The sequence below is a fragment of the Vanacampus margaritifer genome, chromosome 19, assembly GCF_051991255.1.
Source record: "Vanacampus margaritifer isolate UIUO_Vmar chromosome 19, RoL_Vmar_1.0, whole genome shotgun sequence".
NCBI classification, from domain to species: domain Eukaryota; kingdom Metazoa; phylum Chordata; class Actinopteri; order Syngnathiformes; family Syngnathidae; genus Vanacampus; species Vanacampus margaritifer.
In genome coordinates, this window is record NC_135450.1 from 1092501 (window position 1) to 1117500 (window position 25000).

At 39.3% G+C, this 25000-nt stretch overlaps 1 protein-coding gene across 4 annotated transcripts in view; it reads right to left on the minus strand.

The window, feature by feature from the left end:
- Nucleotides 1-25000, minus strand: part of mdn1 (midasin AAA ATPase 1) — a 260821-nt gene that overhangs the window by 127294 nt on the left and 108527 nt on the right. For all 4 annotated transcript variants that reach the window (XR_013289379.1, XM_077552191.1, XM_077552190.1 and 1 more), the window contains exons 31-47: nucleotides 24616-24746; nucleotides 21871-22009; nucleotides 21506-21620; nucleotides 19041-19271; nucleotides 18749-18946; nucleotides 17150-17358; nucleotides 16927-17049; nucleotides 16618-16815; nucleotides 15945-16052; nucleotides 9675-9863; nucleotides 9493-9582; nucleotides 9149-9412; nucleotides 8809-9073; nucleotides 8385-8544; nucleotides 738-854; nucleotides 434-642; nucleotides 203-351 (exon numbers count right to left, since the gene is read on the minus strand). Coding sequence is in view for 3 of the 4 variants with exons in the window: in XM_077552191.1 (XP_077408317.1) it covers nucleotides 203-351; nucleotides 434-642; nucleotides 738-854; nucleotides 8385-8544; nucleotides 8809-9073; nucleotides 9149-9412; nucleotides 9493-9582; nucleotides 9675-9863; nucleotides 15945-16052; nucleotides 16618-16815; nucleotides 16927-17049; nucleotides 17150-17358; nucleotides 18749-18946; nucleotides 19041-19271; nucleotides 21506-21620; nucleotides 21871-22009; nucleotides 24616-24746 (2895 nt within the window). In the remaining variant the exon portion in view is untranslated. The remainder of the gene's footprint in view (nucleotides 1-202; nucleotides 352-433; nucleotides 643-737; nucleotides 855-8384; nucleotides 8545-8808; nucleotides 9074-9148; nucleotides 9413-9492; nucleotides 9583-9674; nucleotides 9864-15944; nucleotides 16053-16617; nucleotides 16816-16926; nucleotides 17050-17149; nucleotides 17359-18748; nucleotides 18947-19040; nucleotides 19272-21505; nucleotides 21621-21870; nucleotides 22010-24615; nucleotides 24747-25000) is intronic.

Consider the following 25000-nt stretch of genomic DNA (forward strand, 5'->3'; position numbering starts at 1 on the left):
GTCAAGAAAGAATTCAACTGATTTACTGTACACTACAGTTTACTCATTTTGCAGTGCTCTGTTAATCTAGCTGGCAATATTGTTTCATGTTTAATACAGAACAGTTGATAAACACAAGATAATTAGTATATAATATATAGTGTCACTTGGATACCTTTAAAACTGCATATATGGCTAAATTCAAACCTCATCAACATTATACCTTTTGCTTGGCAGTGGTACGCTGACTGAAGGAGTAAATCTCTTGACAGGCATGCTGCAGTGCACTGGGTAAATCCACACCTCTCTGTAGCTGGCAGAATAGTAAGGTGGCAGCATGGAGCATTGAGGCCACCGATGAGGCAGGGGAATCTAGAGTAATGAAAGCAGTATTTCAATTTGTAGATCGCCAGAGTACTCAACTGCATCATTAAATTGGGTTACTGATGCTTACCCCAGATGGCAGATTTGATGCTTTTGTGTATTTCAATCAGCAAATTACATACACTATCGCCAGTCCCTCCTGCAGTGTGAAGCAGCGTTTTCAAATCCAGTGTGTCTAAGGAGCTTCCGTCATTTTCCCCAGGGATGTAAATTTCTACCCCTCTGTTTCTCATGGCCCTGGAGAGCTCTCCATGCACAGGGTCCATTGTCAGTAATAACCTGTTTAGTTCAAAAGAATAGTACAGTATTTTAAATAACATAAAATTATAATAATGTTGATTAATAAGTGCAACTTGACACAACTTCAATAATACCTGAAATTAGGATGTGGTGTAATTATTGGGGTCTTCCCATCGATAACCCCACGTTCATTAATGGTGAGAGATCCACCAGGTTCTAGTAGGGCATTGAGGCGATCCAATACAGAGGCACTGAACACATCATACACAATCAGTTCATATGGCTCAATATCCCAAACTGCTTAACGATCACTTTCAAAATCACTCATGGAAGGAAAAACAAGAGGTGTCAGTTGCTCAGTGCTTAATAACAGATCATTTTAATTTGAACATTGAGATCGCCATGGTCCCTGCAGGAACCCCATCTGAACTTGGCTCAAACCAATCGGGGGATTACTTATGTATGTTCTGGCGGTGATCTATCTCTGCATTCTGTACACTTCCAATGACACCACAATCTACAGTACATTCCTTGACAACACATCAGAATATAACTATCAGTGACGTGCGGTCAGGATAGGCAAGGTAGGCACTGCCTACCTCAGGCTGATATGAAAGTTGAAACCGTTTGCCTTTTTCTAATCATTTTAATTATTTCTTTCATTTCAGAAAGCCTGCACTACCTATAGGTTTAAGTGACAACATTTGGTGATTTTCATACCGCAATTAAAAATGACTCATTACTTCATCGGGCCTGCAGGCAAAAATGCTCCAAAAATTATCCTCCTGAAGGCACACCGATACTGTGCTTTTCCCCACGTAGCGATGTGTGTTCGCGCATGTGTAGTCAGTTTCCCAGTAGAAAAGTCCTTTACGCAAATAGGCAGATTGCTACGCAGCCTTTTTACGTCACTATATTATTCCTATGCGAACGTACGTTTGCACAGTGCATTCATGAATTCAAAATACAGCAAAGCGGTAATATGACGCCACTCTGGAGAATATAAAACTATTCTCACACCTGTCTTTTGAGGGAAAACACCTTTTGAAGGATGGGAGACCAACACCTTAGCTACCGGATCTTCAGCAAAGTAAGGGACAAAGAATTATTTGTACTTTTCACAAAGAATGGCGTAAAAGGAAAGATTGGCTTTGTGGATGTGCTTCGATTAACTGGCTGTTTCACTTTGCATGGTGTTTGGCATTGCTATTGCTAGCTTGATTTTGTGAGGAATTAGGCTGTTTTACAGGGAGATATTCACTTAATTACATTCTTTCCGGGCGTCCAGGCAGGTTTGAAATTGTCCGTTTTTTGTTGTGCGGCTAATGGGAGGCAGAGTCCACTGCAACGTTTACTGTGGTTGGCAGACTGTGCACTGGCTGACGGTGGTCCAGAACTTTAGCTGAGTGGCAAGTGTTGAGCTGCCGCACCGGAGGCGATGGGTACTGTTAGATATTATTAACATTTTTAATACTTAATTTCATATATTAACCATTGTTATACATTATTAACATTTTAATTCTTTATATTAACCTTGTCGAAATATTTTGTAGATGTGAGGTAGTGTTGAACTCAGTATAATTTGACCTTAAGCTGGAACATATTGTTTAGTCTAAAAAAAATTCCTTCTCAGCGTTCTGTGCGAAAACACATTTGGTCCTTGAGAACAGAATCTGCTTCGAACACACACCCCTGCTCATGGAAAAGTACCCAGAGAGTATGTTTTGTCTACAAATGAAAGAGAGGCGGTCGGTTTAACTATAAGAAGCCATTTTACACGCGGAAGAGACACATTCGGCACTCTGAAATTCCACGTGTTATGTGATGTTTGGAGCCTGTCACGATGTCCAGAGATCTCTGTTAGATTAAATCATTTTTGCAAAGGTGTTTTTTCTTACATTAAATCTGTCTTCAAGTTTTAGAACACGCAAAGAGGACAAATATTTTGTTATTCCTCTTCAGTACCTCGCTCAAAGTAAAAAAAAATAAAAATTGTGCAGCAAAAAAGAGACTTCAAAAGAGAGTAATGCTTTTTGTTTTATTTTCTACCCATACAGAGGAGGCATATGTTATAATAGTTTGAATGTATGGCATCTTGTATCTGAGTATCAAGTATCTCGAAGTCAGGCTGAGTGTGGGATACGTTGTACACTCGCCTGCCGACACACAAATTTGTAATAGGTGTGTGCGTCTCAATTATCGATATATTGGTCAGGTAATAAATCCCCGATAATCTACGATAAAACTACTCAAGACATAAATTGATGTTTTTTTCAATGAGAAAATAAGTTTATTTTTGTACCATCACTAAAACAAACTATTAAAACTGGTGTCTTCTTCACAGTGAGTACTTTAGTGTATTTTTTTTAAACAAATACAAAAGTCTTCTAAACAGAGACCACTTTCTGTGAATAAATTTGTGTCTTTCTTAAGCACTAGTGTTATGCAACATTTCAGTCAGTTACATAGTGAATTGTTTCATTTTATAAACTGTGATGATTTTTTTTGTGTAACATTGCAAAAGTAAATAAATATAATTACTTAAAATATTAAATCCAATTAAATCAATATTAATATTCCTCAGAAATTGTGCGCTTCAAAAAGTCGAACCATAAAATGTGTTTTTAAGTGTTCCGTTTGCAAAACTGAGTCAGTTGCTGGACAGATAATAAATGTCTTACACAAGTAAAAGTAAGATCATGAGTCTTCTTCGCCTGAAGACTTACATACATTTTCCCGCCACTCTTATGAGGCGCTCCCTCTAGCGGCCTGCCAAGTAATTGTTCAATAAGTAATGAACAATGGAGCCGTTATAGTGACTGTATATCAACTACAAATATCGTGATACTTGCGTAGGCGTATAGATAATCTATCGGGAAACAAAAAATCACGATTTATTGTCACACTCCTATATAAAACCACAACACCTTGGGGCCTATAGAGTTTTAAAAAACAAAACATTGATGAGTGAAAACTAAATAGCTTGCTAAGTGAAGATGGGTGCGGGGGGATCCGACAACTCAATACGGGGGACCAGTCAGTGAGAAAGGTATCCAATCATCTACAAATTTCGAGACCACTAAGGGGGTCCTAAAGAACTTTGTCTTCATTTTCCAGTCAAACTCCTTCCATGAGTTACTATTAATACCCTTATGTGATCCCAAGCATATTTTTGCCCATTCCCCATCCTCAATAACAATGTTCAGTTCCAGTTCCCATTTATTTTGAATATGGAGTGTATTGTCTGTCTACTGTGTCCAGTAGCATGGCCCTATCGATATGGTAAACATGCTTTATGTTAGGCAGTTGGAAATTAATTACCTTGACAAAATAATTTTCGAAGTTTGACGTAGTATTTTTAATAATATTCCAGTCCTCATGGTTTCTGACATAATGTTTAATCTGAAATTACCTGAACATGTCATTTTGATGAAGGGAAAAAAATGTCAGGAGTGCAAGTTTAATGGAGAACCCTATTTTCTGTGGGAGAATGCTCTCTCCGGTAATGGCATTACAAGTGCTTGTACTGGAGCTATGTACAGTAGATGTATGCACTGGATTACACAGGGTTTGACCTGAACCCCTAAAAAGCTTTGGGATAAACTTGAATCTGTTATGCTGATCAGGCCTTCCAGTCAAACACTACACCCCAATACAGGGATAAAGTGCTAGATTTCGGCCTCTACATAATTAGTTGGTGACTTTGGCTAGACTGTTTTATCGCTGTGACCTTCTCTAGTTGGACGATCTGCACCTTTCCCTAGCTCTGCACTCTTCGGCATACTTGCCAGTTGAAACCAGTTAAGATCGTGAAGTCACACATAAAATACCTACACATTGTTTAGGTTATGACATCCTCTATGTGGGCGACAGGAATCATTTTGGACACAGAGCTTCGTCAGTACCTGCATAACTGATAAGGCTCATGTTTCCGATCTTCTTGGCATTATTAAATACGGTAACTGGGAAAATACAGTTTGTTGGTAGTTCATGTTCATATAGCAGCTACAATTAAAAACAGAAGTGCAGAGGGAAATTTTCAGAAGCTATGTGCTCTCTGACCATCCCACTGGTCACTCCCATGTCAAGGAAAATATTTTGATATATAGTAGGCGATTCTGTGGTGAAGATAATTAATTCCACCTTACACTAAGAATGCTTTGCCAAATAATCATTCATAACAGTTTGATACTTGAAGTGAAAGTTAATAAAGATGATTACTTTGACACTTTTTTTTTTTGGGAGATCTCAGTATTGATCATTTGAAATGTCATCATCATTGTTCTCCTTTTTTTTTTTTTTTTTTGTATGTGTGTTTGTGCGTGCGTGCGTGCGTGCGTGCGTGCGTGCGAAAGAAAAAAAATAATAATAAGAATTCCCATACCGTTCACCTAAACCGAACACTTCAAAATCCAGCCAGAGTCGTGGGGCCGCCAGGAGACCCGAAGGGGGACCAAAGAAAAGAAAGAAAAGCGAAGCCCAGCACCGACCAGACACCACCCACCGGGCCACTAACCTTCACCAACCCCAGAGACATCTAAACTCCAACAAATCAGGGAAACCTCAAGGGCCCAAAGGAGAAACTGAGGAAAGGTAGAAAGGACAGACGAAGCAGAGTGAGATCCACAGACACCAGCCTCCACCGAATCAATGACCTGAGGGAGAAACAAATTGTGTCTGAGTCTCGATAGATGCTGGTGTGGTGGATCTAGCATGCATGAAAATCTCCACCAAAGAGGGGAGCCGTCGACCCCCGCCAGGACAGAGCAAGCGCAACACCTCAGGGCCCCCCAGGCCGCGGCCGCGCCAAAGGACGACCCCCGGGCCCCGCAGTGGCTACCGGCCGGATAGCAAACCCCGGAGCAGGAGCGCCCCCCACCCCAACGCGGCCCGCGCCCCCAACCCAACGCAGCAGGACGGGGCACTGCAGGCCCACCAGGCACCCCACCGGCCCACAACCCCCGCTCCCCCCACGACCCCCCCGCCACCCACCCCAACCCAGCCCCAACTGCCCCCAGGTCCCCAAATCCCCAGACACCCTCCCCACCCAAAAAAAGACTCCAATTATTAACTCATTTGCTCCAAAAATGTAAAAAATATGTTCTATTTTAAATGTGTCCCAAATACATATTTATACATTTTTTATGCTAGAGCATACAAAAGGCTTTGATGCATTCTCTGAACTTTAGAGAACGGGTGAAAAAAATGGTAGTACTGTAATTACAATAACAACCAGCAGGTGGCAGCATAGTATAAGAGCTCAAACAGGCCATGTTGCAAACAAGCTCATTTACTCACAGTTCTTAACAGATTTGTGAATAATGATGAAACTTAGCTATATTCTATAGCTAATTGCTGCAAAACGGACACAGACACAAATATACTTTTTATTCCTGAAGAGACTCTAATCTTTCTTTTGGGAGATTCCATATTTTTCTAGCAACAGAACAATATTCTGTGGGCCTTGCGAAATCTGTCAAAATCCAGTAAAACAGCTGGGAGCAAAGGGGGTTGCTTCAGTGAAAATGGCTGGAAGTGAATGAGTTAAGTACCTTATGTGCATGTGTGAGAACTAATCCCCCTCTTTACCATCGGCGGCGGTAGTCACTATTTCTTATTGTTCGTAAAAGGCAACTGCAAAGCTCTTCCTTGAAAGAGTATTGTGTACTATAAAAGTAAATTGTACCTGTGCAAAACGAACAATATTGTAACACGGACTTACTGTGCGCATTTGTCACGTGCGCTGATCCGCTAACAGCCAATCACAGTGATCAAATGTCCCGACACCTATTCAACATCTCAAATCTGCCGGAAACGCCCCACCCCAATGGGATCCAACGTTACGACGGTAATTTCTACATTAATAAGACAGTGTATGCCAACAGCCTGACGCTTTTCTGACTCCTGACGTCGGATTGGTGTATCGAGGCCTTAAGAAATGATCTGATTGAATGAGTCATCAATCGGCAGTATTTAAAATGGTGTTAACCACCGGTGACAATTGATCACTATAATTAGCTGTTTTGCTGGCAAATCAGTGCATGAGATAGAATTACACTATAAGACCTTTCCCATCGCAGGAACCAATTATGGAACTTACGTACACTATAGGACCTTTCCCATCGCAGGAACAAATTATGGAACTTCCCTATGTACCCTGGGAGTTCGTCAAAAGTTTGTATTCAAACACAAAACTGGCTCTGGGTCTGGGGCGTCCGGGCAAGAACTACCTAAGCTCCTAAATTGGAGGAGGGTATTTTGAGATCTACCCTGAACATTACATAAGAGTGTGCCGTGCTGACAAACTGCCACCATTAGCCTAACTGCGAGCATACAGTTGTTTTTTTACTGAGTATACAGTATTTTATTTATGATATTTACTAGTTATGATGTCCTCAGTCGCAATATTTTAAAATGGAGAAAAGCAAATGGATAGGTGGACAGAGGTACAGGCTCTTCTGAGCATTTGGGGGACGAAGACATCCAGCACGACTTTGAATCAGCGTCACAGAAGCCACTTCGTTATCACTGCCAAGCTAGGTGAGGTTAACGAAATGCTCACACGACCCCCCAAAAAAGCTGCAAACGTTACACCAAGACTACAAAAAGCTCATGGATCACTACTGCCGTAATGGAAATGACTGCCGAATGAACAAATGGGATGGCCAACTCAATGCCACGGGTCATTTGGACACTGGAGCAATAGAGTCAGCTATGGCGCGCCAAGGATAAACAAAGGTACATACGACAATAATCTTACAGAAATACTATTATTATAATATTGTCAGAAGCAAAGGAACACAACAGACCTACAAGTGTGTATGATCTGACACAGGGATGTGATTTGACCAAAGTGAAATTATCTGAAAATTTAGCCGGGGGTCTGGGGGCCGCTGGCACCCAGCTAGGTCCAGGGCAGTGCCCTGGTGGGGGGACAAGGGGGGGCTTCCCGGAGCTCATGGGTTTTCCGTGTTTTTAAGTACTTTCAATGCACTCACATGACAAAGAAATAGACAAAACAACAGCATAAATTTTCAATGTATATTGAACTATCCCATATAAAATGGCAGTTTTAGTCAACTCAAAATCAGTCACATTCAAAAACATTGGACTGCCTTTGCTTTTAAAAACTATCACTGAGAATATCATCATATCTAACTAATGTGATTACTAAGTTAACACATAAATAATGTTGAAGAATTCAAATTTCATGAACAAATAATTGTATCATGACCAAATGAAAAGTAACTCATATTAGAACATACCACAAATGTCTTTGTTATAGCAGAAGATGTTATCTGTCGGAGTCATGTGCATACACAATGAACTACAAAAAAAAAACAACCCAAAAAAAACCCGGAAATTTAAATTTTTTATTTTTGGAGATAAAAAAAGCGGAATTCCGTTAATTAGCGGAAAAATCACATCCCTGCTGACAAATGATTCTATGGCTGAATGGGGGGAAAAAAATCCTACAGTTGAAATGAAGGAATTAACACTGAAATTCCAACACCTATTGGGGTATTGATATTTTTGTTCTTACATGTAGGGATGGCAACATGCAATAACATGTAGGGATTGCATTCTTATGACGCCTACATTTGCGTTTCCGATCCAAAGACTTGTGTTATACGTAGGCTCATGTGTGTGTGTGTGTGTGTGTGTGTGTGTGTGTGTGTGTGTGTGTGTGTGTTTGCGTTTTTTGTGTGCCTTTGTTGCATTTCAGTAGCAATTGTGGCCATCTGAAAGCTGTAATGCAATAAATATTCACAATTTCTCACCTGCAGAAGTTAGCATTGTCCATGAGCAACCAGTCACCTGCCTGCAGGGCTTGGATTAGCATACCATCTAACCACTCAAATCCTCCATTAGACCAGTCATTCTCTAGCTGTGACATATGCTCCTTCAGTCGTATGAAGTCCACTTTCAGCTTTGATATATCTAGCGGGTTAGCAAAAGCAAAACTATCATACATATACATACAGTACATACTACATACTTTCACTTTCGTATTTAGTCACTGGGGAAAAAAACGTCATTATCATATTTAGTTTTGTCTAGGTTCTTCCATAAGTGATGTGAAACTTAAATGACACTCCCAGCTTTCCTTGTCATGGTTTACAAAATAATAATTTGGGAATTACACATATTTTAGTATTTCCTTCTTTCATTCACATTGAATGCCTGGCAGCATCTGACCATTACCTGTGAACACTTTGAGCTTTGTGTTCAGTTTTTGCAAGAGGAGAATGATGACTTCCAGTTTGTTTAGAGCCTCAGAGTTCAATGTTCTTACAGAGCTTTCCAGCTCCTCTTCCCTCAGCCAGTGGCAAAAGAGCCCCCATGTCTGCAGCAGAAACTCTGTGTCTTGAAGGCATACATCCAGCGACATCAAGCCACGTCTTGCTACCAAGGCAACCATGTAGTACACGCTTTCAAGAACATGTTGCCATGGACGCATAATATCCACCTTAGAAATAAAGACATGGTTGTCATCTACAATTTTTAGACAATAACGGCATGCGAAAACATGAATCAACGTTACCTGTTCAAAGCCTCCAAGCAACTCTGTAGTGTCCATGGCACTGTTCATGGGCATGACCCTGAGGCGGTTTCCTGTTAAGAGAGCAAGTAGTCTCACCAGGCTGGTCTTACCACTGCCAGTTGGCCCAACCAGAATCGTCATCCAGTTCATTTCAACACATTTCATGAGGGACTCAAGTGGCCGCAAGGCTTGGTGTGTGATGGAGAGTGGGGGATCTAAGCCCACAGAGGCTCCACCACTTCGCTGCAGGACAGAGAAGCCCACCTAACAGGGATAATTTGGACAAATAAATGAATGATTTCAGGTTGTTGCAGGAGAACAGTTGTTTTAATATTTGGATCTACCTGCAAGCTTAGTGGAGTGATATGAAATTGTCTAGAACCTGTATAAGGTTCGAAGTCTTCCCCAAACACCTTCTTGAATACAGCCAGCACCTGTGCGGTGGAAGAAGAAATTCACCATGTTCCACACTAATGAGAATGAAACATCAACAATTAGATAGGCAGCTCGAGATAAAACAGTTTACCTGTGCCTTGTCAGCCTCTGTTCTCATTTTGTCTGCGTATACCAAAGCCACATGTTGGCCAGGGTTGAAAAATCCTGGCGACTGGTCTGCCAGCATTAGCTGACACCAGCGGAATATGTCACGCAGGTTGAACTCCCATGGGCTTCCTTTTTGACCCCAGCCTCGTTCAACACTCACTTCCTGTAAAAGCTATTGAGACACAAAGTAAAGTGTCAAATTCACAGACAATGTAGTCATGATAATTGGGTAAACAATGTACAAATATTCTACAGGTAAACTGTACTCTATTTTCTTTAGTTTGTTGCTTCTTAATTTCAAAATGCTGCAACACTGGTCTACTTCAATATATAAGGCCCTTTTTAAAACAATGTTTATTTTTTAACTGAAAATAGTGAGGGCTCCCACACGTCTGTCAAGGTACACAATACAGTCCAATGTCATTGTCCCAGCAAGGATATCATTGCGTCCCAGGTTCACCTAATAGGTGTGAAATGTCATTGTGTCTAATATGAACCAGAAACTGTACCCAAACTCCTTGAAAAATCCAGATTAAACCGTGTCGCGGCCCCTCGGACGAGAGCTACTGCCAGCACAAGTGCAGTTGATTCTGACCAAGCTTCAGCGAACGAGACTGTCGAACAGCAAGTGACAATTCAACTCAGAGATTTGGGATTAATTGTGGATCTAGCGCACATTCAGATGTGCTTTTCGCTTCCAACTGGGGGGACACGACCATCGGCAGTTCTGATCGGGTTTGTTGACAGGAAGAAAAAGATTGCTTTTTTGAGAGATATTTGCAAGCTTAAAGGTAAACATGTCTACGTCAATGAAAATCTCACAAAACGAAATGCTGACATTGCCAGAAGGGCGCGGCAATTAAGAAAGAATGGATTTATCGAGAACACATGGACAAAAGACTGTCGGATCTTCATCCAAACAAAAAAAGACTCATCTTCTCAGAAGAAAATACAAATTGTGAAAAGAGTGGAAGAATTGGCGGAGTTTGAGAGACAATAACTGCAGGGATGTGATTTGACCAAAGTGAAATTATCTGAAAATTTAGCCGGGGGTCGCTGGCACCCAGCTAGGTCCAGGGCAGTGCCCTGGTGGGGGGACAAGGGGGGCGTAGCCCCCCGGAGCTCATGGGTTTTCCGTGTTTTTAAGTACTTTCAATGCACTCACATGACAAAGAAATAGACAAAACAACAGCATAAATTTTCAATGTATATTGAACTATCCCATATAAAATGGCAGTTTTAGTCAAATCAAAATCAGTCACATTCAAAAACATTGGACTGCCGCCTTTGCTTTTAAAAACTATCACTGAGAATATCATCATATCTAACTAATGTGATTACTAAGTTAACACATAAATAATGTTGAAGAGTTCAAATTTCATGAACAAATAATTGTATCATGACCAAATGAAAAGTAACTCATATTAGAGCATACCACAAATGTCTTTGTTATAGCAGAAGATGTTATCTGTCGGAGTCATGTGCATACACAATGAACTACTAAAAAAAAAAAAAAAATCTGAATTTTTTTTTTTGGGGGGGGGAGATACTGTAAAAAAAGCGGAATTCCGCGAATTTGCGGAAAAATCACATCCCTGTAACTGCTATCAGTAACTCACGTCATTAAATTGTGGATTATGTTTTACCCAAATGAAATGATTGTAACATATTACTAATTAACCCAAAACTGGAGCTGTCATGATTTGAATAATGTAAATATAGCATATGATTACTTGCCGACACTGCCAAGGTTAACTCTTGTTTATACACCTGCATTGATAACATGTATTGCTGTTCCTGTAAGAATGTAAACATTTTCTGGCTCTATTTCTGTTTGGACATTTGTTGTAACATGCAAGGCTGTCGTGATAAGGTTGTATTGTGGCTGCAATGTATTTGCTGTATATAGTTACAATGGGATGGTGAACATGGTTCCGGGATGCGGCTAGCGGGTGTTACTCCGCCGGGTGGGCTGGCCTTGGTGAGCGCTCAAGAGTATCAAGATCTAAGCTTCATCGGATGCTGGCAACAGTGGTAGCTGAACTGACCAGAATGGAGTGAACATTGCTCTGGACGCAATGGGCAGAATACAAGCCGATCTACTCTTCTGGAAGCCACAACATGTGTGAAAGCTGTTTCAAGGTCAGCGAAGACGCTACTGGTGAACGAGCATGCGCTCACCTTGGCTGCTCGCCTGGTTGGGTGAGCTGCTTGTTGGCGTCTGGGTAACCAAATTACCAATTCCAAATGATTGGTACTGGCTGCAACTTACACACAGACATTACTCAAAATGAACTGAGCGAGGAGTGTGCAGACTTAATTCTGGGATTGATAACAATATGAATCAACGACTATCATAATCAATGTATATGACTGATGCGTATAGTAAAAATTGATGGGGCACTAATAAGCCATGGCTTCTACCCGTCAGCCCTTCTTTTGGATGTCAATGTTGCAAATGATATTATGTGACCGATGTAACCTGTAATAATGTGTCCGATAGGAAAAAATGACTAAAACAAAACAAATATATCCACAAATATTTGCTCGAATTTGTTTAGTCTATGCCCAGCCGAACAAAGAACGAGCAGAAAAAATGTGGGCTCCAGTCCCACATTCATCCTTCTTACCAGAATTCCTGTAATCTAGGACAACTCCATATGCAATGGAACAATGTACCCTTATCCTTACCAAGGAAAATCACTGCTCAAAAGTTTGTGAACCTCTTGAACAATTTGGACTTTCAATTGTTTCAACCTGATTTTGTTGTACCATTACATTTTATATGAAATAAAAGGTGTAGGTTTATCAATTCCATGCATTGTTCTTTTTTTTTTTCTTTTTTTTATCAATTGTGTAGTCAAAACTTAAGAGTTTTTGATCAATTCATGTAGGTGCAAAAGTAAGTGAAGTGAAGTAAGATCAGGTAGGACAAATTGGTAGCTAAACTAACCACTGAAATGGACCAACGAAATGAGAGGGTTAGGAAAGAAATTGTGCATCACTGACTGAAAGAGACAAAACCACGTCACTTAAGTCTTACCCAGGTGAACCCATACAGGTCAGTCATGCTGAGAGGAAGCGAAATCTCAGGGGACCTCAGGAAGTGGGTAGTGACAGCACATCAGTGTGAGGAAAGCTATAAAGTTATCTAAAAAAAATTTGATCATCGGCAACTAGAGAACACTGAAAATTACTACAATCCTGCCTAGAAGTGAACGGCCTTCTAAAATATCTGCAAGACCTACAAGACAAATGATAAGGTAAAAGCCAACCTGTGCATCGCATTGAGGGATTTGCAGACCTTTTGCTGCACCTGGGACACATGTGGCATGCTTCGACAATCAGAAGAAAAGCCTTCCATGAAACACTTGCAAGATAGAAGCCTCTGCTCACAAAAAATATCAAAGCTGCCAATCTTAACTTTGCCAGAGAGTACCTGGACAAACCTGAAGCTTTTTGGAAGTGCCATCTGTGGACAGATGAGTCCAAAATTGAATTGTTTGGTCACAACTAAAACAGTCACGTTTGGTGAAAAGTCAACACTGCATACCAGCAAAAGAACCTTCTCCCTACCGTGAAGCATGGGGGTGAGAATGTTAAATTCTGGCTGGCTTTTCATCCTCAGAACCTGGACCACTCCACATAGTCCAGAGAATCATGATTTTAGAGAAATATTGTGAAATCCTGGATCATAACCTGAAGCCGTTCTTTGTGAAGTTACAGCCCGGTAGAAGATGGATCATGAAACACGAATATAATCCAAAGCATTCCAGCAATACAACCAAGAAATGGCTGGAGAACAACAAGATTCATGTTCTGAATGTGCCCAGTTAAAATCCTCACTTAAATTCTTTCAAAATAATGTGGCAGGACCTGAAACAGGCAGTTTATGCTAGACGCCCATCCAACCTCTTTCAATTGGCTGCATTTTGCAAGGAAGAGTGGCAAAAATCCCCCAAAGTAGATGTGAAAGACTGGTAACTCATTGCAAAAGGAGGGGCAAGGTCTGATTAAGTGAGAGGTTCACATACTTTTGCACCCATGAAATCTGAGTTTTTCTTAAATCAACAACTTTTGTTTAAGAATGAATGACAATATCATTATTTTTGTTCAAGTCCATTATTTTCAATGTCAGCATTATAACATTGGGGGTGACTAAACATTTAATAAGGTTATTTTAATATTTTATACAAAAAGTCTGACCATGCATGCAGGGTTCACAAACTTTTGAGCAGCACTGTATATATATATACAATGTCATTATCTAACTATATTGCAATAGTTTGAGCTTTCTGTTGAGGATTTGGCGAGCATGTCATAGAATTTAGAAACAAAGCCTGTTCCAAGAGTATCTTTATCAAGTCCTTCCCTCCAGTACTGACAGAGGTGGAATATGTGTGGCTCCCCCTTGTTCTGCTGCCATTTAACTTATAATTTGCTCACAAAAAAAATATGTTTCTGAGGAATATCAAATTTAGAAACAAGATCCTGAAATGAAAAAGAGTTTTCCATTTCGGTTATCAATAATAGATCCTATCTCCCACACCCTTATCAAATTTTAAAGCCACCATCAGCTCTACCTGGAACCAACTACTTACTTCCCTAAATAGGGCTGAAGCAGGAGAAGGAAGAAGATTATTTCTAGGGATGCACGAAAATGCTATTTTCAACCAATACAGATAAACCGATAATTTAGAAAGTGCCGATGTTGATAACCGATAAGCTGATAATTGTTTGCAAAATTAACTTGAATACAAATATACTTTCGAATCCTACTACGTATAAGTTTAACATGTACAAATACATTGAAACATTGTATAAAGCATCATGAAGCTGAATTTGATTGATATCTCTGCTTCAAAGACAACCAGTAACTCATTTTCAGTTTGCCAAAACAAAACAGACGTGTTTTAAAAATGCAACAAAAAACTGTGAGGGTAACATTTTGGGGAGACAGCCCATACTGGTGACTGCCATGTCGCCATGATGCATCTTCTGTGAACATGAGGTCGCGTGCATTATGACGTCACAAATATCCGACACTACCATAGGAGAAGGGAGGGGTTGAGGAGTTGGGCACAACTTGAGCCACAACCACAACAGCTATTATTATATTATCTTATTATTATTATTTATTATCTATTATTATCAACATATTTCTTTGTTATCTAGTTCATCTGTATAAAATCAAATTGGTCGATATCGTGTATCCCTAATTCTTTCATATATTTTATAACCGCTAGCGATAAAAAGCTATTCTTGATAAACATGTACATAGTGTCTGTCCTAAATTCATGATTATTCCAAATTCCTTGAATATCAGATTTAGCATATTGTGTGGACTGAACAGAAGCTCCCTCACTAATTTTTATACCCTTTGTAAACATGCTATTTCGATCAAAAGGGTTTATAATGTGCAATGATTGTGCAATAGAAAATCATTTCACATAGCAATTTTGTGTGCAAATCTATGCTGCTGTGGGCAGCCGCCACTGTTTAGGAATCATTCGAAACAAGAAACAAGTACCCCAAGTTCAATTTTGACTTAGGGCAAAGGCTGTGAATAATTGTACAGGTGATTTCTTACTTTTGCAATTCTAATATTTCAAAAATGAGAAAAAATAAATAATTAAAAATAATAATAACAACAATATTACATTTGCATGTTTTATGGGGTGTTGTGTGTAAGGTTTGAGGGGGGAAATTGAATTAATTTTGGAATATTGCTATAACATAAAATTTGGAAAACTTTCCTGATGTGCTGTATGTAGACAGACATTTATTAAATGTTTTTCCATTGTGTCTTTAGATTCCTTCTTCATGTTCATCATAGACTTAATGTTTTGGTGTCAACAGGATGGGTTAGGAGGGTGTGAACACACTTCAAAACTTTGAGAAGGTGAGTAGAGTGGATTCTGCTATCCACCACACCTTCTTTTTGGGTTGTGAGCAGATACATTCTGCATGCAGATTTGTTTGTCAGTGGCACAAGAGTTTTAGTGTTTGACAGTACATAGTGTGCCTCTTTTTAACGGTAATCCTGCAAAAACTACAAATAAATAAAGGTATAGTAATTTCTCGACTATAAGGCTTGTAGTCCAGAAATGACTGCAATCAATTGTAAAATCTCATATTCTAACAAAATGTATGTTTTTTGGGGATTATTTTTTAGATAATGTCAAAACGGAATGTCTGTGTACCGTCACTTTTGTACAATAATATAGAATTGAAAAAAAAAAAAACAACCTACACTGTCACTGAATTCCACCATTTTAGAAATGATTTCTTTATCAATGGCCGGAAAAACTGAATTTCCTATGAACTCCATGTCTTTGCTGGTGAGCTGGTCCACAAACACCTAGAAAGACAAACAATAATCAGTCATGAAGTGACAAATAAGAGCTAAAATGATAAAGGCATAAGTACACAAACCACAGTAAAAAAAATAAAAAAAAATACCCCCACACGAACCGTTAACAGTTCATTTGAAGTGCATGAGGAGTAACTAAATTTGTGTAGATCAAAAAGACAGGGAAAAAACTTATTTCTTATAAACAAATTTATTAAGTGTGTTTTCGCTATTCGTGGGCCGGCTTGATCCTTTTTTCCCTTTAATAGGGGTCTACTGTACTATATATGAAGGCCAGTTACACGCAGTATTAGATATTGAACTAGGTTTTAGGTGAATTAATGAGCACACACACACACAGCCGCGCATACAAAAAAGAAAAATATATATATATATTTTTTTTAAATTTAAAAAAATTAAAATTAAAAAGAGAGAGAGAGCAAGCAATGATGATGACATGTCGAATCGGTAAGATTACCGAATGAACAATACTGAGCTCTCTCAGAAAGAAAAAAAAAAAAAGGTATTGAACTGCAAAGCAAATTAGTAAAAACTTATTTTTAATGTTTGCTACCTGTGTGAATCTGTTAAGGAAGGATTTGGGCAGCCCCTTTCTTCCACCACCTTGTGTGTATGGGTTCTGACAGCCAAATATTTTTGTCTTCTCTTGCTGAACTTGGAAGGTCATGCCCAGCTCAGGAATGAAGATTTCTGCTCTGTGATCAAAGCAGGCATTCAGTCCTTCCAACACTGACTGGGATGCCAGATTCAGCTGTTGGCATAAAGCAAAAGGCAATTTTATTGATGTGTTCAGCACAACAAAAAGTATCTGGGTAGACAACTATTAAGTAACAGTGAGTTTATCACTTGAAGTGGTTTGTACCTCATCTAGGAGAACCCAGTGCCCTGCCTTCAAAGCCGCTAGAAGAGGACCATCGCGCCATGCAAACTCCCCTCCCTTCCCTCCCTCTACGGGGAGATCAGTCCCAAACAAATCTGTGACATCCTGTCAGGCAAATGTACATCATCAATACTGGAGCATATTGCATTTGTACTTCTTGACCATTTCGGAGCACAATAGACAGGTAGACGAAGAAATGCTTAACTGTTTGCTCTGACAAGTTGATTCTGACCAGATGGTTCCCTGAAGCTTTTGCCAGTGCAGATATAAGACTAGTTTTCCCAACACCAGGAGATCCCTCCAACAGAACAGGCCTCTGAAGTTTCAGTGCCCGCAAAAGCCTTAGGGTATTCATTGCAGTCGTGCCTGCTTCAATGGTGTAGTCAGACAGGTTATTGCTCTCAGCCACAGGACCTGTATGGACACAGGGTATGTCTCCATTTGAAAGAACAGAACTAAAATAATTTTCAATGAGTTAACGAGGTTTTAGCAACAAATGCTGGCAGTCTCCAAAACCATGGTTGATTTCAACCATTGCAGCTTTAAAGTCAGCACTAACAAGAGACTACCAACACAGCAGCTGGGTATTCGTTCTGACACTCAGTGTGAAACCCAATACCTGTACAGACTTCCTTCTTCACTGTTTCTGTGTGTTTAGGTTTACTTGGGGAGAGCGGGGATCGAATAGCCAACCTTCCGATTACTGGATGAGTGAGCCACAGCCGCCACATAAGAATTATATATAAGAAAGGCAGGTTTATTCTTTATTTTTGATTAATTTACATACCAACCACTAGAAGGGAAAATGGAAGCCTAGTTAATAGATTAGGTATTGTATACATAAGTGACTAGATGTACCATTGATCGTAATTAGGTAAAATAGCAAAGTGATTTCACCTCATTCCTCTTGATATGACAGCTTTTATTAATTTATAGAAAGCCCACATTGTTTGCATATTTGCAATTTTTAACATTTAATGCATTGATGGGACTTCTTTCTGTGTGCGTATGAAATGACCAACTGCATCTCACAAGAGACGTCAAAGTTTACATTCCCATTAGCGGCTAACTGCTAGAGTTGAGAGTTGTGCGGCGTAATTAAGTAGCGATTTCTTGGCATCCCTAATTAGCAATTGAATATGATTTCGGGATGGCGTTGATCTTGGTCGTCGAGAGGGACCCCATCATACAGGGGGAAAAAAACGAATGGTCACAAAATACCGTGGACCATAACGAGTCAAGTTAGACGCCACACTACCAGGCGCATTGAGGATCAATTTCAAAATAAAAGTCTACCAAAGCTATTGTAACTGTTAATCTTTTATTTTGAAGTTGGCCTTAGTAGCGCGTAGTAGCCAACTTGACTCGTCCTTCCACTTGATACGAACGCGTCACGGCTTAAAGATCTGTAGTGCCGCTAATTAAAACATGCACTTGTGCCGTGTGATTGGATGATTTATTTTTTTTGACCAGCAAACACTGTAAAGTTGGCTGCATTTGTTGTAAATTGGTCGCAGTGTTGAGCCCAGCCATCTGGTCGTCTTTTTATACCATCAATCTGGTCTAACAATGCGTAGCTGCAGTCCTCTTCAGCCTCCAATTGCTTTAGGTGGAAATTTGAATGAATACAACGGAAACGCTGTAAGTATACATAGTTATAATTAATAGTATGATGTGGTAATGCAAGTATATTGCTGACAATCCCTTCCATTCACAGTATATGAAGAGTGAAACCAGCAATTCATAATGCAGAATACAATCCAAACAGACAAATATAGAATGCAGTGAGTAGCTCAAACTATACCTAAGGGAATGTAGAAGGGGTTGATTCCAAAGAAGTCTTTGCCCCATTGAGGTTCTCGCAGAAGGCTGTTGTCATAGATTCTGAGTGTATCAAGCGTCTCCTGATCCGGTTCATTCATTTTGCGCAGGCGCTTGTGCAAAAAGTCCAAGCACCTGCTGCGTGCTATGATAGCGTTGTTGGAACTGGACGCAGTGGTTCCTTCAAAAAGAAAAGAAAACCCCACGTGGCATTTTTTTTTTTAAACATTTCCTATTAAGTAAAATCCTGAGTAAGAGTAAGACAATTTACCCACCTGAACCAATTCCATCAATATATGCCAGACATGTAGCGTGGATGAGAGCTTGAACAGTGTCCTGTTTGAGGTCCCACTCCGCACCACCTTCGTCCTCATTCCGTTTACACACAGCATTAAGGTAGTGAACCCATGAAAGAATGTCTCTGACACTGATGATACAATGTCGGCCAAAATCCTGAAGGATCAACCACTCAATGAAATCCAGGATCAGGTCTGAAACATCTCCACCTATGTGGGACAAGTTAAAACAAAAAAGGAAAAGAAAAAAATATAAGAAACTCAACATTTTTTAAGTACAGTACATGGAAAAAGTTCTCAAATATGGAACCTTTAACATTGACAAATCATGATGCATAAGCTGTATAAATACGTCTACAAACACAAATGTATTATTAGGGCCCGAGCAGCGATTGCTGCGAGGTCCCCATTGTTTTTGTAAGGCTTATCATTATTATTATTTGGGCCTGCCAGGTCACTATTGTCTTTGTACATATTATTATTAGGGCCCAAGCAGTGACTGCTGCAAGAGCAGAGTGACAGCAAGTTGGGTGTAATTAAAAGTTGTGAAATGTGGCAATGCCTTGTACGAAATGTAGACTAATGTAACGTATTGCAAATTCTGTAATGTTTTGATCACTTCTCGTTCTCAATGTCATGAGACGACTATGAAATATGATACGCCACTTTGACACGTCACAAATGAACCTGATTCGCAGAATATCACCGCAAGTTTTCACTTTATGCTCTTTTAAGTGGGATGAAATTAAAATCAAATATGAGCTATGCAATATGAAACTTGAGGATGAAAAATGATCGCGACACAAATAAGCCTGTACGGTGTTGTTCTATGCTGTTGTATTTCCAAGTTCTGTACAGTTCCATAGGGCGGTAGAGTGTACAATTTTTACATATTCTCTGTGTCAAAGATATTAATAAAGGCATAAAGTGTGAAAGTAGATTGATTTCTCAATAACTATTGCAATTTCTATGTGGAATTTCATTCTGCTTTATTCACAAGTTCGCAAGTTGAGCTCTGCTTCCTTCCTTCATTGTTGTTCGCGACGTTCATTCAACAAATTAAGATGGTGAATGCGCGATGGGTACAGCTGCGGCGGCACACTTTTTACAGCAGGTGCCTATTGTGATAACACTTCTGTTTCTTCCTTATCCTGTGCCTCAGACTGAATATCGTGTCTTTTTGGCAATGTGTGTGGCCATTAAATCGATCGTAACTTGACCGAGATGATCCTATTTTCTCGTTTGATGACAATCTAGGCCTGAAGACATCTATACGAACTTATTTTTCATCGTAGTGGTAGTGTCCCCTACTGGTAAAATGAAATTTTCAATTTTTCTCTGTGGATTTTCGCCTAGCATAACCAGATCAACCTCATATTTGCTTGGAAGATCATGTTGAAACACGAACTTTGTGATTTTGCGTGAAACCGTTTCCGTGGCAATGCCTTTTTCACAAGACAAAACAAAAACGCTGAATTTGAAGGTCTAAACATGCATGAAAACTCATGCAAAGAAAGCAACACAGTCCGCTACATGCAAAGACAGCAACGCCCGCTCTATTTAAAACAATTTGCGGTGATCAAAGGCTTTTATCTGCTGTGATCGCAGCGAACGAAGCTAGATGCTATGCTAACTGCCACAAGCGTCACATACCATTCAATGCATGGTGGCTTTGAGGACAGATTTGAAGTTATTAAGTTAAAGCAATAACTGCCGCTACTGTTAATAGAAAGTGTAATGGTAAGTAAAATAGCTAAATTGGCTCAATAAGTTCAGTTGGCTCAATAAGTTCAGTTGGCTCAAGAGGTTTACAGTGGTAACCCGTTCGGGCCGTCATTAGTTAACTTCAGGTGACCCGACACAGTCACGTGGTGGCCACGGGCCATCAGGCCACCGTTAATGTCGAGCCCTGTTCAAGTGCATTTTATTGTTAACAGACTCATTTTATTTATTGTTTTTGGAGGTTTTGATTATTTATTTTGGATATTTACAATGTTTTATTTCATTATATAGTGTAATTTCAATTTTAAATATTCTAAAGAAATAAAAGTTTATCTTTAAAAGGGTGTAATTGCATTATTGCACCCACTTAAAGAAATCTAATTGAGTACTTGGCTTTACAGCAAAACTCCTCTAACTCAAACATTGCCATTTCTGAAGTGCACATTCACACAGCAATGTGGGTTTCTTCATTAATGTATTTAGACTAATAGCAACACTGACAATTGCTTTCAACATGTGGACAGTGAGTCTTGAGTGTTAAACTTCACACACTGCCTTAGTGATGTTCCACCTGTTATGTTGGATGCTGATAAATAAGAATCAACTTCAATCCCCACCATCCTAAATTGATACCTTACACACAGGAAAGCAGACGAGGAAAAGGTTGGGGTCTGCTCAAATGACCAGTGTGGAAAAACGCTCGTATTTCCAAGATATCTTACCATTTAGTGATAGCCCAGGACATAGATTGTGTTGGATAATCTGGTGAAGGTCAGTACGATCATTGCTTTGTGGACACCAGATCTCTGTGAACCGGTTTCTAAGGGCAGGAGAAAGCTGACCAAGTACAAAAGCACAATGTTATATTTCAGGTTATATATAGGTCTAGACATTAAAAAACTATGAAAAAAATGAGAAAATATATCAAGATGAATGAATGTACTAAAATGCAAAATTTACTTTTGGATAAGTAAAGTATTGATGTGACCTAATGTAACCACAGTTAAAGTCAGAATGATCAATTTTATACTGTAAATTGAACACTGAGTGGTAAAGACACACACAGAGTATTGCAGTTTCTACCTACCTCCTTCTTTCCAAAGTCTCCCCCAGGGTTCATAGTGGCAACCAAGCGGAAACCTTCAGCAGCTCTGATCAGCTCCACATCATTGTCGTCAACACTGCCTTTCTCTGCCAGGACAAGGGATTTCTCCATCTCTAAAACACTGACAAATATAGGCATTGTAGGGACTGCCCTCAATTTATTTTGTGCGGAGGTAAAACTTTATGCTCCCATTAAATTATGTTGTGGTGAAAGGCAGAATTTGTACAACTACTGTATGTTGATCGTTGACTTTCCCGCTTGGAGGAATTCATGTTTATTATTTTCACAATGTTAGGTAATAGAATCTTTAAATTGGTTCAAATTTTAATGCAAGGAAAAAAAATAAAAGCCTGCCTATTTGGAAGATTTGAGGCTTGTCTCAATCAAAAGCAGCAAGAATGGATAATTCTGTTGACATGTTAGGAAAGGATGTACAGTCAATGTGAATGCTCACAACTATCTTTTTTTACTTAATATCTAACGACTTGTCTGGCGCCAAACTATAAAGTATATATTAGAGGTGTCAGTCGACTAACATTCTTAATTCACAATTAATCGCAAATTAATTGCACATTTTATATCAAAATTTATATCAAAATTTACAATACAATAATTGTTTTTCCTAATTTTTCATATTCTTGTTAACATAAAAGTGGAAAGAAATGTTAAACTAATAGAACTATGGTTGCAGTTTTTAGTCATTGAAAAAATTTCATAACAATTCATAAAATTGTTTTAAAATTAAAAATATGTACTGTACTGTAAAGTGTGACATTGATTTGTGTTGGTCATTTTTTTGTTATTGTTATTATTATAATTAATATTATTATTATTTATTTTATTACTGCTAAATTGTGTTACAGTGACTCCTTTGCACATCGGTGTATGCCAGACGTGGGCAATCTCGGTCCTCGAGGGCCGAAGTCCTGCAGGTTTTGGAGGTTTCTCACTTCCAACACAAGCTGATTCCAATCAACAGGATTGTTATCAGGCTTATGCAGAGCTTGCTGATGAGCTGATCATATATCAGCTGTGTTGGAAAAGGGCAACATGCAAAACCTGCAGGACTCCGGCCCTCGATGCCCACCTCTGGTGTATGCTCTTATTTTGTTAAGTTCGATGTGGATGCAAGTTGTAAAAAACTTTACTGCAAACGAACCAGAAACGACTGATGTGTTCTTTTCATATTAAGAGCTATCTAATTTTTAACAAAGTGAAAAAAAAAAGTAAAATACAACTTGACGCCAGTCCCCACAAATATATGCATTATTATTTAATTTATTACTGATATATTGTGTTACTAGTGACTCGTTTTCACAACGTTGAACGCTTTTGTTTTGTTAAGTTTTCGAATGCGCATTGTAAAGTCACACCGCTTTACTGCAAGCGAACCAGAAAGAACATGAGCTACACTTTAACACTTACAAGCTATTTTCTGTAGTTGCTGAATAAAATACACTTCACATCTAAAGATCCAGTGGCTTGGAGTCACTCCAAGTGACAAAACGGCGTTCATTTGGCTCTTTGCTTTCACAGGGGTTTGAAACCTCTCGGAGAGCTGTAGCAATCTAGCTCGGTGCTAACGACTAACCGAGTATGTTCTTTTAAAGCAGGGAAGTAGTGCTACGCAGTCCAAATGGCTCCTCCATGTTAACATTCTAACATCCGACCCTCTATTCTTTGATTGCGAATTTGCGTGGCTAAAACGTATGTGAGGCTTGGTGTGTGTGTGTGAACGAACAATTGGAACTGTACAAGGCTGACATGGTAAATTGCATCTTTTTTTTGTGCCTGCGAATGTACGACTTAAGTGCTCGGCTGAGCATGCAAATATGATTGTATTGTAAAATGTTGGACCTTTGTTAGAATCAATGTACATAAGTTATCCCATATTTACTCTTATAGTATTACAAAGCATGACCCATGCTCTTGCAGCTTCAAAAATAAGAACTGTGCTCTTATCATAAGATAATGGCTGGAACATTTTGCGGTTGAATGGTTGAACTTTGACTGTTGAAACTTTCAGTGCCGAAGAAAAACACGTCTAATTATTATCTGCACAATGATTCATACCCGTGATGGTTTTAATGTTGCTGCGGTGTTCCCTGTCCCCTTTAGAGCAGCAACGGCTGGGTAACTACGGAACGCCCTCTAAAGAAATAAAAAGAGAGGGCTGGCCAGAATGTCCGTTCTCCTCGCAAGCAAAAATAATTGAAGTCTCTTCTCTTCCTTTCTTGTCTGTTGTTTATTAAATGTTCTAGGTTGACTGATCCTGACAGCATTATTCAAATCTCTAGGAACTCAGCTTTCGAACGATGTATAACATGTCCGGGCACGTAGCCAGGGTGGTGACGTACATCCCCCGGCTTGTTCTAAAAATAGCAACTGTCCCGCGGGCAGTACGCTAGAACAGAAAATAGTTTTAAGCAATCAAGCTAAAAGGCAACACCTGAGCAACTAGAAACACCCATCAGTCACATATTCAAATAGATTTGCTCGCTTGAAAAGTGGCTCAATATCTAACTAAAAATACCATGAAATAAAAGCTTTTGACCTTTTGTCTCATATTTATCATTGATGTAAAGGGGACTGTAGGTTGAACAGGACATGAAAATCATTGCATTTAAATTTGCCACAACATCCCAAATTCATTAAAACTGGTGTTTGTACAATGTCAGTAACAAATGTACACCTGTGCGTTTGTGGTATTGTGTGTTTTTTGTATACCTGTTTAGTCTCTCAAGAACAGAGTCATCTGCCAAGGAGATTTCATCCATGAGGAACACTCCACCCTTTTTCATGGCCAAAACCAAGGGTCCATCGTGCCACTGAAAGAGTCTGCATTCATCACCATCAGCCTATAAATATACACTGGTGGTAAGTTGTTCAGCTATTTGTCATTCATGTATTCCTATTAGCATAAAGTGATTAGAATATTTTTTGAATCAATTAATCTATCGATTATTCAATCGATTAATCAGACTAATTTTAATTTTGCATTAAAGTGTATTACAAAAACTTTTTTTCCCCTGATTACTGTTTATTAAACAGTTATTGGTGTTTATTTCGTACTTTGTATTTGTGTAGTGAATAATAAAAAAAGGGACTGGTG